The sequence below is a fragment of the Gouania willdenowi genome, chromosome 20 (assembly GCF_900634775.1).
Source record: "Gouania willdenowi chromosome 20, fGouWil2.1, whole genome shotgun sequence".
Taxonomy (NCBI): Eukaryota; Metazoa; Chordata; class Actinopteri; order Blenniiformes; family Gobiesocidae; genus Gouania; species Gouania willdenowi.
In genome coordinates, this window is record NC_041063.1 from 18040935 (window position 1) to 18056448 (window position 15514).

Here is a 15514-nt window from a genome sequence, read left to right on the forward strand (position 1 = left end):
GATGCTGTAACTAATATTTACTGTATGTGTTTAATGTGCTGAGCCGTGCTCTTGCTATGAATCAACATTACAATGACTTTACAGATAAATTATAATCTTTATAGATGAATGAGAACATAAAAAGCACATTTGTCTAATTTATCTTCTTGCAAACAGAGGAATTTATAATTAACTATTGATATAACTACTCTCTGACTTACAGCTGACTACCACAGCAGTGGCAACATTGTGAACAATGGCTGGAAAATCCACAATACAGCCAAGAACAAGTGGTTTGTCTGTATGGCAAAGACTCCAGAAGAAAAGCAGGAGTGGCTGGAGGCCATTCTGAAGGAACGTGAGCGAAGGAAAAGTAAGAAGATGCTTTGATTAATCACGCAAGGACAGTTTCATGATAGAAAGTGCTTTGGAAAATATTTTAAACTATTTTTTTTTTCTTTTATCAGAGATTAAAGAAGTCTGGGAAATGATTAGAAAATGAGTGAAGAGAGAAATTGTCAGATAAATCAGGATTGAAAGAATATAAATAAATGAATAAAATGTTCAAATGGAAGGAATGGGAAAAGATTCTGAGAGGCTTTGCTAATTGTGTTTTTCTTCAGGTCTGAGGCTCGGTATGGAGCAGGACACATGGGTGATGGTGTCAGAAAAGGGGGAGAAGCTGTACCACCTCATGACCAAGGGAAATCTCATTAAAGACCGGAAGCGCAAGCTCAGCACCTTCCCCAAGTGCTTCCTGGGAAGGTAGGGCACCTGTTGCAAAAGCAGGGTACACACATTTAGACTATCGGGCCATTTTTTGTCCCGATTTTCCTCTTTTCCGTCCAAGTATGGCTAACACCAGATTATTTTACGTCTTATGAAATTATCCTGTGGTCCGAGGTGTGTTTAGAGTGAATTGGTCCGGATAAACAGCTCCAAAACAGGTCGGGCCGACAATTGTAACTATTAGAATTTTTCAATATTTATGACCAAAACTCCTCATGTGTGAGGGAAAAGCCGACGACTCCCGACTCTTGACCCTGTGATTTGTAGCATGAATTGGAATGTGGTCAGTCAAGAAGTGAGCTGACTGGTTTAGATTTTTTTCCCTTCACCAAGTAGGAGCTCCGACTTCACGAGGCGTTCCAAGTCACTTTTTCAAGTTGGAGTTCTACGTTGCTTGAAACGCAGCATTAGATGAAGTTGTTATGTCTCATTTGATGACGGAAAATTTCTGGCTTGGATGAAGATCAGCACACATAAATCACACAGTACGATCCAAACTGTTTATATATCTGATTTTATATCTTCATGTGTGGTGTCTGTAACAGATTTAGAAAATACTTGTGTTTGTACCCTGCTTAAGGTTGATGACGATGGTTGATGTTTGTTTTTAGGAACGGAAAAGGGGTCTGTTGTTTTCTAAAAAAAATAGAAAAATATCATGGCATTCCCTGGAAGATTCATGTGTTTAACAAATTGTGCTGGCTCAGCTTATTGTACCACATTGAAAGTAAAATTACACAGAACGATGTTAAAACAGAAAGAGTTGACCTGTAGTGTTCAGGACACTGGTTTTATCTGATGCATCAGTCGTGGGAAAATCTAATCTTGCCAGATTTAGCCTATGAATCTTATTTAAGGATTATCGTGTTGTGTCTGGGGAAGGATCGGCCCATTGAGTGTCAGTCATAAATCACAGAGAGATGTCCCTGTGCGCCTCAGCTCACTGTCCCTTTTCTCCCTGCTTCATGTTAGATTACAGTAAGCTTTCTTTTGAGAACTCCTCCGGGTGGCAGAGGATTCATTATGCTGGAGGACGTGTGTGTGTGTGTGTGTGTGTGTGTGTGTGTGTGTGTGTGTGTGTGTGTGTGTGTGTGTGTGTGTGTGTGTGTGTGTGTGTGTGTGTGTGTGTGTGTGTGTGTGTGTGTGTGTGTGTGTGTGTGTGTGTGTGTGTGTGTGTGTGTGTGTGTGTGTGTGTGTGTGTGTGTCCTTGACTTTCCCCAGTGTACATTGATGCATTTTACTGCGCTGACTTCAAATGGCTTTAAATCGTCCTGAATCTTTTGCTCGTAGCTGAAGATATTTGCTGAAAGATTTTCCTCAGAATCCTGCCCTGAAGCTAGTTTAATCATGCATAAGTTGATGTCCTCATTTCACCATTTTTCTTTAATTATGTGCAATGTTGGCGACTCCGCGTCATATTGCCACAATGCTGCGTTTTTTTAATTTAAATATGAGCACTAAGTAAAGATGAAGCTCAGGCTTAAGGGCTGAACAGAGGAAAAAGTCCTTAGATATCATTCTTGATCTGCTGCGGGCTACTTTCAGATCAGATTGTTTGTGTGCGAAGACCTTAGCGCTGAGGCAGGCAAATTCTTAGACAATTACCAGAAGTATGTGGTTCTTGGTTGTTTCTTGAGCTTTAAAGTGTTACAGTATGCAGTAAATTGTTAATTTCATTATTTTAAATACACTTTACAATGCAATGGTCCACTTTTTTTTTTTTTTCACAATTGTCTCTTCCATGATGTAGGTGTGATTCATCGATTCAACCTTTTACCCCAAACAGAAATTCAGATTAAAGAGGTGATTGTGTCATATACCAGAAAAAGTGTCATATACTATTAAAAGCATTTCCTGTGTAAAGCACTTTCTTTATGTGCTTGCCACGGAAATGTCAGATATTCCTCTTATCTTCTTCATAGCTCCAAATCTCTCAGTGATCCTGATCATTTACACTTGGTAGAAAATTCCATCCTCATTAATAAGGAAACAATAAGTCCAAATGTATGGGTCCCACAATTTCTTAAATAAATTGTGATAAAATGGACAATCAGAATCTGATCTGAATGAAACCTGATATGACTGAGTCAAATTTCATAAAGATCAGTCAATTATAAACTAAAATATGACTTTTTAAATTTTCGCCAACGATGAGAGATTTCATAAACTGATCCAGAATCAGTATATTGATCCAAATCCCCTTGAAAATGTAATGGAAACTTCATGGCTTGAAATGTTGTCAAAATCAGTTGAGTACTTTTGACGTAATCCTGCTAACATACAACAAATAAACGCCGGTTAAATTATTTCCTCCCTAGCAGAGGTAATGGAAGAAAAAAATGTATAGCGTGAATAAGAAAATTATGAAAAGGTTCGAAGTAGAAGCAAAATATTAATGCTCTTTGACAGTTTAATAATTAGAAATATACAAAGCGATATACTATGGTCAACGCCTGTACAATAAAGTTTGACTTTCAATTTCTGTCAATGTTCTATGTTTTTTTTTTGTCTGTTTGTAATAACAGTGAAAAACGCCCAAGCTTTAACACACTTTTTCAGATCTCTGTTATTTTTAGAAAGTCTAACGAAACATCCAACAAGTCAATTTGAACATATTTGTGGGCACGTTACATTGCCTAGTGGTTCAGTATAAAGACGTGCTTTCCTCTTTCTCCCAGACAACACTTTATCCCCTGTGGTTTGGAGGGAGATCGGATCTGCCAGCTGAAACAATTAAAAGGATCAAACATGAGCTGTTTGTGGTCATCTTCATGGGGTCTGATGTAGTGAGAGTTCAGTGCAGGGAAGCACCGACACCTGGATTGACCACTTGAGAAGTATCTCCTGCTTCTCTATATTTCCCCCCGTCTGCGATCATGTTGGAGATGATGACATGTAGGCGTAATTGGAGAATGGGAACCAGTGCAGTGCGTCACTAATGAAAACCACATTGCTTATGGTTGTAACTCAGCGCACTCCCTCCATTGTAAAATGCTTCGCCTTTATTCTCTCACTACGTCTTCCCTTTATAATCTTTTTTTAAGATCCAGGGCTGTTTCTTGGGGTCTGAACTCAGCCCCTTTTAAGCCATGCGATCTTATTTGTCTTTTCATTCTGCTACACAGTAATCCATCAAAGAAAATGTGTGTGACGGCCAAATGAAACTCAGAATAGACAGAAAAAAAACTGTTTATTTTTCCATGCTTTACATCTAACAGTGACCGCATATTTTAGCACATGCTGATGATAAAAAAATAAAAAAAACATCATTAAAGAAGCTTACTTAAATCCTCTAAACCAGGGGTTCTCAAACTTGGGGTCAGGACCCCATTTTGGGTCTCGAGACACTGGGAGAGGGTCACCAAGAAATCAAGAAACAGACTATTTGAGCAATTTGATCCAATTTTTGCTTATTTTTACCCTTTTTCTGCAACTACACAAAACTTGCCATATTTAAACCTATTTTCATCACTTTTTTTTGCCATATTTTTGATTCTTTTAATGCATTTTTTGCCACTTCTCCATCAAATTTTGATGCCTTTTCCACTTTCAAGATATTTTCAGCACTTACAACCACTCTTTTCACACCTAATGTCTCAATTTTTGTCATGCCCATTATTTGCCATTTTTAACTAATTGATCTACTTTTTAAATTGCATTACCCCAACCCCCTGTCTCCCAATTTTTGCCATTTACATTATTGACAATATTGACACTTTAAACCCTTTTTACAATCCCATTTCACCACCTTTTTCACCATTTTTGGTCACTTTTAACCCAGTTTATTGCTGGTTAAAACAAGGATTTACATCTTGATGACTATATACTATAAATTAATAAATAAATGTGGTTATCACAGATTCATAGAACAATGGACCATCATTTTGCTGACTTTATGAATGGGCCTCAAAAAGCTTTCCCATTTATTCCCCCTTATAGATGACCCTGTCTCCACATGACTTCTTCATTGTTCCTGTTTGTAATCAACCTAATTTAGGTACAGTGGGGGTCCCCTGGTCTCTGGCACCTTTATTTTGGGAGTCGAGGGCTGAAAAGATTGAGAACCACTGATCTAAATGTTATGAACATATCTAGTTTTTTTAAACAAAAATATTGTTGAGTAGGCACTTTTTTTTTCATTGTATATAAAATTGCATCACTTAAAAGAAGTTTATTAATTGCTTTCAATGGTTAAATTCTGCACCATTGTCAATAGCTCATGCTATTGACAATTGGCTTAGTAAATTGGTTTAATCAGCTTAGGGACAAATAATTATATTCTAGATATTAGTAAACATCTCTTAATGTAGCTTGGGTTGGTACAGCTAATTGGAAAACGCCCCAATAGCTGTGAAACTCCTTGCTTGGGTGTTTTTCCATCCACGGCTAAGATGGAGAAGCTACCAAATGGATTTAGTCAGACTTGGGTTTTTCTTGTCATCTGTCTAAATAAGAGCAGACGTGAAGGGAGCATGATGTCGGAGGTTTTAGTGTTTACTCAGATGTTTTCCTGATGGCTTCTCAAAACGTCTCTGTTGGCTCGTCGCTGACACAAACCGCCTCATTTATGACCAAGAAGTGAATTCCCAGGATTCCACTGGTGCTGTTGAATGTGTTTGTTTGGCTTTTGTGGAAAAATGGGACATCGAGGCTATAATCAGATATTCTTGTTCCTAGCATTCAGCCCTGTCTAGTTTTATTCATTTATTTCTACTCTTTTCTCTCTAACATGTGACTTGGTAAGATTAACTTAATGTTGCAAAAAATCTAGGGACATTTGTGGACATTTTCCTTTAATATATTTGTTCGTACGATTTTTGTTTTTTCTTTACACAGTGAGTTTGTGTCTTGGCTGATGGAAATTGGTGAGACTGAAAATCCAGAGGAAGGTGTCCACCTGGGTCAAGCCTTGTTGGAGAATGGCATCATCCACCATGGTTAGTTACCCATTTATTACAACATTTTTTAACACATTTTAATTGAATGATGGTGTTTATTGCTTAATATTGCCTATTGACATGTATAATACATTTAAAAGGTTTCATCACCAAAACAATGGTGACAAAATCACCTTCTCTCTGGTGCATTATTGTGTTGATTTTATGTCTTTAGGACACTTTGAAGATGAACAGTTGGAAATAATTGTAAATTTTTATTGGGAACAGATAATATGACATTATATCTTTCAGTCTCAAGTTTTTAAATATGCAACTTAGTTGTATAATAATAATGTAAATAAACAACATTGTTCCAATTTATTAGTAAGTTAGGGATACATCGGTGCAGTCATAAAAAGTTATTGACGGTGGTGGAATAAACCTTCTCCATGGTCTCCAAAACTTTTCAGATTTGTTGTGTTCTAATCTTACAGCATACTGTGTGTACGTTTTTCCATTACATATTTATCTTGAACAATACAAATCCAGTCATTGATAGTGGGAATGTTGTCACAAAGCCATTTTCTAGTAATCACTTTCTTTGCAGCAGACAATAGAATGTTGCAAAAATATTTATTCACATTTCCCCACATCTGAGCTGGTCTCTTCCCTAAATATAAAGTCAAAAAGTCACACACGACAACATAGATGTTTCTCCTGTTGCCTGACACAACCAGTTGCTACATCTGATGAATGCGTTTCCTTTTCCTAGAAAGATTTCCCAGTTCTTCCAACTTCCCTGTAACAGTTCAATTTCCTGTGTTTTTTAGATATGCCCCCCTTGAGATAATGGTTATGTAACCTATTGTTAATATCATTCACCTCTGGACTTATAAATCATTGTTGGTGTTTCTTCTCTGCTGATGTTCAGTGGTTTTGGTTAACAAGTGGTCAGTAAAGATGGTATTTTGAGGCTAAATCTATCTTTTTTAAAGTAAATGGTGCACAGATATATATCTGTAAACTTTCTCTCCGTCCAAGTTGAGTTGTATCTTAAATCACTCTGGGCTTTTTTAGTGCTTCCTGTGTGAAATTACATTTGGCTTGAAGTTATTTCTGAAAAAGAAGAATTACTCAGAACCCCTTTGAGTTCCAGTACAAAAAAAGAAAGAAGTTAAAATATATTTTTATTAAACGTTCTAGTGGAATATTCAAAACTGCAGCCAAGAACACAGAATGAGCTGTTTTTACTGATGGTTCCTGAGCTATCTCTGACCACTGTTAATGGTTTAAGTCAACTTTTAGCAGTTTTTATGGGTTATTTGTGGGATCAAAAGAAAGGATTGTTTGCGCATTTAATTTTGCAATTTTTTTTTTAATTTCAGTTACAGACAAACACCAGTTCAAACCAGAGCCTGTACTGTACCGCTTTCGCTTCGATGATGGCACGTACCACCCCAGGAGTGACATGCACGATGTTATCTCTAAGGTAGTTATAAATGCAAATATGACTCAAGCTTAATTCAAAGTGAAACCTGAGTAACCATGTTCTTTTTAGGGTGTGAGGCTCTTTTGCCGTCTCCACAGTCTCTTCACTTCCGTCATCAGGTGAGCAGCCTTTTTTTTTTTTCTCGTCCTGTAAAACAAAGTCTGTCCTTTTGGGACTCCCGTAGTTTTGCATCTGGTTTTTGTACCTAAAAATAGCCCAGCCAACGTGAAGGAGAAGAATATCCTTGTGTACTATGAGCTCACTATTGCTGACTCATCAGGAATTGGCACAGATGGTGTTGGAGTGGAGTTGGATGATTAATTGTGACAGGTATTCTCTGTTTAGAAAACACAGATGTGCTAAAGGAGTTTGTCTGTTTGACCCGACGTACATTTTTATTCCATTTGAATTTTGTAAATATAGCTTTAAAGTTTCAAAAATTGACTGCACAATTTTTTTTTTCAGATCTGATTTAGGATGAATTGTTTCTCTATCCTTTCATGCCCTACTTTGGATTTTTAGGTGTTTGGTCTGTAAACAGTGTAGATTTATTAAAGTAGAGTTAGACGTGTGTGCTGCTTTGTTTTAGTGGAATTTAAGGTTTGAAGTTGTGTCAGTGCTGGCTCAAATATGACCTCTGAAACACACAAATCCCACAGAGGCCTTTGTTTTCCAATTACCTGAAAAAATACTTTTATTTTTATTTTATTCATTACTAACTCAATGAGAATATCCAATCAATACATCTCAGATTTTGTCCGTATCAGAGAAGTGCAATTTTTCTTCTCAGATCTGGGGGCTCCAAACATTTATTAATGACAATATTTAGAATTTTAACTGATCTGAGCATTAATACAGGAAATAACGAATTTTTGTTGTTGTTTGTTGTGTTTTTGGATTATTTAAAAAAAAAAAAAAAATGTAGTAATTTCTTTTGTTTTGTGTATTTTTGTATATTTTTCAGTTATTTGTAGTCGTCTTGAGTGTTTATGGAGTAATTTTGTGCCATTTGTTGTCATTATGTGGATTTTTCCTCAATTGTATGTTTTTAAGAGTAATTTATGTGTGTTTGGTGTGTTGACGTTGGAGGCCACCCAAAATTTAACCAAGGGCCGCAAGTGGCCCCCTGTTAGAATCCAGTCCAATGTGTCACTGGTCCTGGGAAAGCCGGCGTTGAATTGGAGCAATCAGCCTCTGCCTAATTAGGTGGAATTTCCTGGCAGAATGTGAGAGATGCTAAAAAGGGAACATCAACTATTCAACACAACACCCCCCACCCTCCCCCTTCACCCTTATGCAGTGTTCTTGCCCCTTTTTTTTCCAGCCATTCTGTGACTCCCACTACTCTTTCTAAGGTCTCATTATGGGCTTGTTTAGTTTCACAATAAAATAGCTTATTATATGATTTTTTTTTTCCTCATGCAAAACAACCCAATACAGCACAGGTCAATCATAAAACATATTTATAGAGTTGAATCTTCTCGACGTCTGAAGTGTTGACAAGTTTTCCCTCATTATTCCGATGGTTTCTATGGATATTCAGGATTGAAAGAGGGAATTACAGAATAACAAACACCAGGCTTGAGCCATTTAATAAAGACAGATACCAAAGACGGGTGCACGGTGGCTTAGTGGTTAGCACGTCCGCCTCTCAGCAAGCCCTGGGGTGGACTTGGGTCCTTTCTGTGTGGAGTTTGCATGTTCGCCCCGTGCTGCGTGGGTTTCCTCCGGGTACTCCGGCTTCCTCCCACAATCCAAAAACATGACTGTAAGGTTGATTGGAGTCTCTAAATTGCCCATAGGAGTGAATGAGAGAGTGAATGGTTGTCTGTGTCTGTGTTGCCCTGTGATGGACTGGCGCCCTGTCCAGGGTGTACCCCCGCCCAGCGCCCTAAGAGAGCCTTAGATTGGCACCGGCAGACCCCCGCGACCCTGTTAAACGGGAATAAGCGGGTATGAAGATGGATGGATGGAGATACCAAAGAAAACTTTTAAACCTCCACAATGTCAACATATTTCTATTCTGCCTCCGTTCTCATCATGTCAAGAAAAACTTTCTTTTTTGGGGGAGCGACTCCAAAAAGCTCACTGACCTTTCCCTCTGCTACAACTCACGCTGCTGTTTCTTCACTCCTAACATATGGCTGTCCACCAGCAAGCTGTTTACCCCCCATTACTCACTGTGACAGGCCCACTGCACACTAGCCACTGGGGTCCATACCTCCTTAGCTGCAGCATCCCATTTCAGGTAAATGTAGGGTACAGAATTGTGGTCAATTGCATATTTTTTAGTTACAATTACATTTTCAATTACCCATGTTCAATTACGATTACAGTTACCAGCATTTTTTCCAATTACCTTTAAATTACAATTATGTTTTGTCCTCAGAAGGTGAATTACAATTACGTTCTCAGTTACTGAAGTTCACTTACAATTAATAACAACTACTGTGCATGAAATAAATAACCTCACAAAAGTTGACCTTTTTCTTCTGTTAGCTTTCTGTTAGCATCTCTTATGATAACGGGTCCCAAATCAGCTGTAAAACACACTAAAAACAAATATTTATCATCTAATGTATTTCCCATTCATTGGTTATCTGTTTAGGCTTCCTAATCAATGAAGACATTTAGGTTGTAATATTTTTCAAAACAGTAAAATGTGGGAAAGCTTGATATGAAACATATTTTAACTAGAATGTTTGCATTTCCTGAGGAAAATGCAAGTGAGGATGCAGGTTCTTGCCAGCGTCGCACTGCATTAGCTTAGCATTTGCTAGCATTAGTATTAGCTTTAGCCTAGCATTAGCATTACCCTAGCTTTAGCATTAGCCTAGCGGTAGCAATAGCAGTAACCTACCATTAACACTAACCTAGCATTAGCATTAGCAGCTAATGTTAGTACTAACCTAACATTAGCTGAACATTATCAATAAGGTTGAAAAAGTTGAAATAATAACTGTTAACTACATGTGTACATAGAACTGTAACATAGTTTCTCAGTTTTGCGTTGAATTACAATTAAAAAATCAATTATCTGAACTCAGTTACATTTTAATTATGATTACGACAACAATAGATTTTTTAAATCACAATTATGATTATGCTACAATTGTAATTAATTATCAATTACAATTCTAATTGACCCCATCCCTGGTAGGGTGCCTTTTGCATCATCAACTTGAGGTGTTTTATGCTGAGCAGCAGGGCATTGCACTGATTAGAAACAAGCGTTTACATAAATACATTTTTAACCTTGTGGAAGAATGAAGTTCTCCAGCTTTAGCCAAAGGTCCATTTTTGACTTTGTAAACTATGTGTGTGTTGGATAAGACACATCCAGTGTGCGTGCCTGTGGCTTAGGCGGTGGGGCAGCATAAGTCACAGCAGGTCTGGACTTTCCCGGCCTTGCAGCTCCGTCTGTGGATGTCTCAGGGGAGGCCTCTGCGTTCGTGGGAATATTTCATATGGCGCAGCATTCCCAGGGTCTGGCAGAGGGCAGCTGTGTGGTTACACTCTACATAGAGAGGACACTCCTGGATCTGATACCAGCCCATTTCTAAGAAAAGCTGTGTTAGCTGTCAGCAGACATCAGAAACTTTATTTATTATTAATGACAACACTTGAAAGTGTCTGTGCACTGCTGACAGAAGGAGATATTTGATCTCTTTTCTGGCATTGTGTTTAAATAGCCTATGCACCCTGCACTCACTCTCCCCCATATTTTATGGTTTCACATCATTACAGCTAAGAAAGCTTTTCAAATACAAATATTCTTATTTCAGGGATAAAGACTATCATTTGCGGACCTACAAATCAGTGGTCATGGCTAACAAGCTGATAGACTGGCTTATTGCACAGGTAAGCTTTTCACATTTTTATATTTAAAAGATTTTAATGAATAATTAATGAATTACAGCTTCGTTCTCAAATATATCACTCTTTGTAAAAGAAACTATGTATTTATTCTAGGATTTTTTTTTAATTTTATTTTAATGATTCTTTCATTTGACATTATTAAATGCTAATATATAGTTAATTGGATTTAAAAAAAAATATATTTTACACATTTTATTATATTGTCCTATTACTAAATCCTTGTTTTTAACCATGTTTCTTTAGTCAGCACCATTTAATTGTTTTTTGACAACAGTGAGAAATGGTTTGACTTGCATTGAAGAAACAGAGCAGAGATGTTTGAAATAACGATGAAATACATCAAAAGTCGTAACACAAACAGGGTTTTCATGGTGGTACAGTATATAACATTCTGACATATATATATATATATTTATTTTTGTCATTTTTTTCTCCTCCTTTTATTTCCTACCATTTCCTCTTTCCCTTCTCCACTTTTTTTTTTTTTATCTCAATCACTTTTTTATTGTTGATATTATTACCGTCCCATCTCTCCTCTGCACACTTGCTCACCTTCCGCTGCAGGGCGACTGCAGAACGAGGGAGGAAGCATTGATCTTAGGAGTGGAGCTGTGCGACAATGGCTTCATGCATCATGGTATGACACTTTGCACAGATGAAGATCTTAAAAGGCAGAGAAACAAAATCTCCAAACCATAGGACTTTCTCTGTTTTTTAAATGAATGGGAAGTGGATGGAGAAACCATACAGAGGGGGCCTGGCATTCCACATCCTGTTGGAGAACACAACTACTGTTGTTCTCTTTCATATCCATTTGTCACGTTACTGAAATAGTGAATTTTGTGATATTTTTAGGTGTTTTTTGACTGTATTCATGCATGGTGTCATTTACTGTATCTAGAAATGTCATAGCTTTCATTTCAGGCCTGAGAAACTTGCTGATGAAGTCCTTTTTGCATCCAAACTTGAAGAAAATAAATATATAAGCAAGAGTTGATTGATACTGAGACTGCTTTATTTACCCCCCTAAACAGTGTTAGAGAAGAGCGAATTCAAAGACGAACCCTTGCTGTTTCGCTTTTTTGCTGATGAGGAGATGGAGGGTTCCAACACCAAACACAAACCTGTGAAGCACGACCTCAAAATAGTTGAAAACGTCATCTCCAAGTCACTTTTGGTGAGTTTTTTAATCCTTGTTTCATGAATTATTATTTCTCATTCAGTCTAGTTTTCCCGTGCTAATTTAGCCACAACTTACAGAAAACTCAAAACAACTAATTGTGAAGAAACACGTCTGTGAGGACTGAATGTACAAGCTCTGCAAAACTTGTATCTTCCTCGTGTGTGTGCCTCTGCTCTATCCGAGCGTCTTGCTCCGCTGGTTTGGGATTTTTCTGATGAGGTTCTTGTTATTTTACAGATACGACCCAGCACAAGAGGCTATGGTTTCAATCTTGAAGAGCGAAACAGAGTCCCCATCATCAAGTCTGTGGAGAAGGGATCACCAGCCGAGGTGAGATATCAAGCCGAAAGTTTCTCACATGTGGAAGGTTTTCTCTAAAAGAACATCCAAGTAAAGTTAGAAAGAAAAGCATAATGAATTAATATTTCCGAGCTCTCCTTCTGAGTTCAGCTTTGATCTGCTGGTTGAAAATAGGTCAGAGCAGTTGGAAAGCAATTGTGATCAGTTTTGAGCATATGACCCATAATTCTTAGCAGACCCAAAGTATAACTGAATGCTCTGAGAAGTCTGTGATGCACAGAGATGAGCTGCATGTGTGTTTCTTTTTTAAACCTTTCAATCTGCATGAAATCCTCAACTGTATCCAGCTGTACACTGACAGATAAAAGCAGTCCCAGGCTGTGTCCTATTACGGGCGCGTGTACGTTTTTCTGATATATTGATGCTTTTTTTTTTTTTTTTAACTCGAAATGTGAAAAATATAACAAAACCTGAGAGACATTTAAAACTAAGACTTTATTACGGTTTCATTTCCTTTGTTATGTTATAAGATGGCTGGACTAGAAGCTGGGAAGAAGTTGTTTGCCATAAATGGGGATCTAGTGTTTCTCAGGCCTTTCTCTGAAGTGGAAATCCTTCTCCGGCAATGTTTCCACAGCAAGAGACCCCTCAGGGTGCTGGTCAGCACCAAGCCAAGAGAGTAAGTACAGGATCTGGGATGTCCAGTTCACCTAAGCTTCTGCAAGACTAGCTTAATATCAGCCCGTCATTGTTTGATATCTTCTGTCTCCAGAACAGTTAAGATCCCAGACTCAGCTGATGGCTTGGGTTTCCAGATCCGTGGTTTTGGACCGTCTGTTGTTCATGCTGTCGGTCGAGGTAATATTAACCATCTTTCCCCTTTTAGTTTTATTCATCGAAAGGGTTTCTTCACTTTTCCTGAGATACTGTAGCACAACTGGCAAGCAGCTGTTACAGCAGCCTCCTGGGATGTGCGTGACTCTGCCGAGGCATGACCTGATCGTTATGATTTCATGTACCAATTCATATGTTTGTGTTTCTTTCAATTATTTTGCATGGTGGCACAAGTATTGACCTTTTTTTTTAATCTGGGTTAATGGTAGACCAATGAAAAACAGTAGGCTGTATGGAAGTTCTCAAGGGGAATTGACTCTTATGTTCTCCCCTCTTTGTAATGTAAGAGGGGAGAACAGACATGTACTATGTCTGTTTCTTCCCTTGTGTGTTTGCTCCTGTACTCCTTCTGGCTTTTGTCTTGCAGGTCCGTGGGATCCTGAGTGTGGAGTTACAGAGTCTCAACAACTCTGTCTCCACCCTTTCCTCTGCACACACCCAACACAGCATAACGTGGATGGCTGTTCATCATAGGAATGGGATCCACACAAGGTTCCTGCTGCTTAACAGAAGGTTTTCCTTGCCGCCATGATGAATTCATGTTGGGTGTGGGATACATATGTATGTGCATATACGTATATATGCATATGTGTGTATCCATAAAATGAAGAGTCCGTCCTTAAGACTGCTCTACTGTAAAGTGTCTTGAGATACCATTGGTTATGATTTGGCGCTATACAAATAAAAGATTGATTGATTGATTGATAAGTCACATGGCTGAATGGGACTGTGAGACAATGCAGAAGTGTATGACTGCAAACATATTGTTGCTTGGGAACCTGGTGTGTGTTCAAAATTATATTCTGATCATCTGAGATGTAGCTAATAATATGAAAGGTGACTCATCCATTAGGTGCCATAACACCTGAAGTCCCCTAGTGATTATGGTCAGCAGTGCAATAATTAGGAACAAAACATGAGACACAAAGCAGGGGGACATTATCAATTAAAGTAGAGGTAGCTTTATTGGGACCTAACTTAAAATATCATCTTATTACATTTCTGTGGTTTGTTTTGAATTTAGAGAATGTAGTATCACATTTTGCCAGACTATTTTGATTGTTATTTATTGTATCATTAACCGTCTTCAACTCAACATGGAATGGATATACTGTATCACAAAGTGGTGTTGGTAAACTCAAAGTTTGACTGACAGTTATTTAGAAATACTACTATATTGTATTTTTTCTGGTTTTTTCAGACTACATATTCTAAGCATTTTGGCTGACTCATGACTCATGATCTCGTAGCTTGTCACTGTTGTTCACAAACGCAAACACTAATTTCTTAGTAAAGAACAACAGATTTTATCATGCTAGTACATTGCTAAAAGCTAGGCAGCACTAAAGACCCTTTGATTTTTTGTAAACAATGTGACATATTTTGTTGGGCGGGGCTTAGCCTGGAGGCAAACCACCATAGATTTATGTAAACACTAGATGACTTACCTGCGCTGTTAGGCAATGGGGAGCTACGTCACAACGTGGCAGCCATCTTACCTCAGACACCCTAACTTGCTCAATTTTCAACCAATTTTCAAATGGCACATGTACAAGCATCCTATGTCATGCCTAATACGGTTTATAATAAAGCAAACCGTTTGGAAATCTGTCAATATTTAATTGAGTTAAGGGTGTTTTGTTTAAGCTGATCACTCACCTTCCAACAGCCACCGTAGAGCGTGTCAGAATGTCAGAACGTCAGTTGTCTGAGGCCGTTAAGCTACGCTGGCGAATCTCGCTTGCGTCATCTAGTGTTTATATATATCTATGCTTCAGCCAGCGTTATTTCCTGTTTTTGCCTCCAGCCACATCACACCATTAAGGGGTCTATTAGCAAGAATGAAGCTATCTTGATCGTGAAAGCTAGAATGTTGTCAAATGTGTCAGTATTTTAGAAATTAAATCATACATTTATTAGTCAAAAGAAAATAATTTTTGTTTAGTTTTATTTTCAATGTTTTTTTTTGCATTTTGTATTGTTTCTTGATTAGCTAGGATTGTAGCATTTTAGCATCAGCTAGTTTTACATGCTTAGTCATTCAATGCCAGCTCATATTGTCTGGTTCTTTACTTTTTTGACCAAAACTAACTTGTATGTTGTTATATGCTAATGTAATTAAAC

General features: G+C 37.9%; 1 protein-coding gene across 6 annotated transcripts in view; it reads left to right on the plus strand.

The window, feature by feature from the left end:
• The window catches only part of prex2 (phosphatidylinositol-3,4,5-trisphosphate-dependent Rac exchange factor 2), a 126259-nt gene that overhangs the window by 60079 nt on the left and 50666 nt on the right, over positions 1–15514 (plus strand). For all 6 annotated transcript variants that reach the window (XM_028434254.1, XM_028434253.1, XM_028434255.1 and 3 more), the window contains 11 exons: positions 203–352; positions 603–744; positions 5605–5705; positions 7031–7134; positions 7204–7253; positions 10920–10995; positions 11578–11650; positions 12048–12190; positions 12434–12526; positions 13027–13175; positions 13269–13354. In XM_028434254.1, coding sequence (XP_028290055.1) covers positions 203–352; positions 603–744; positions 5605–5705; positions 7031–7134; positions 7204–7253; positions 10920–10995; positions 11578–11650; positions 12048–12190; positions 12434–12526; positions 13027–13175; positions 13269–13354 — 1167 coding nt within the window. The remainder of the gene's footprint in view (positions 1–202; positions 353–602; positions 745–5604; positions 5706–7030; positions 7135–7203; positions 7254–10919; positions 10996–11577; positions 11651–12047; positions 12191–12433; positions 12527–13026; positions 13176–13268; positions 13355–15514) is intronic.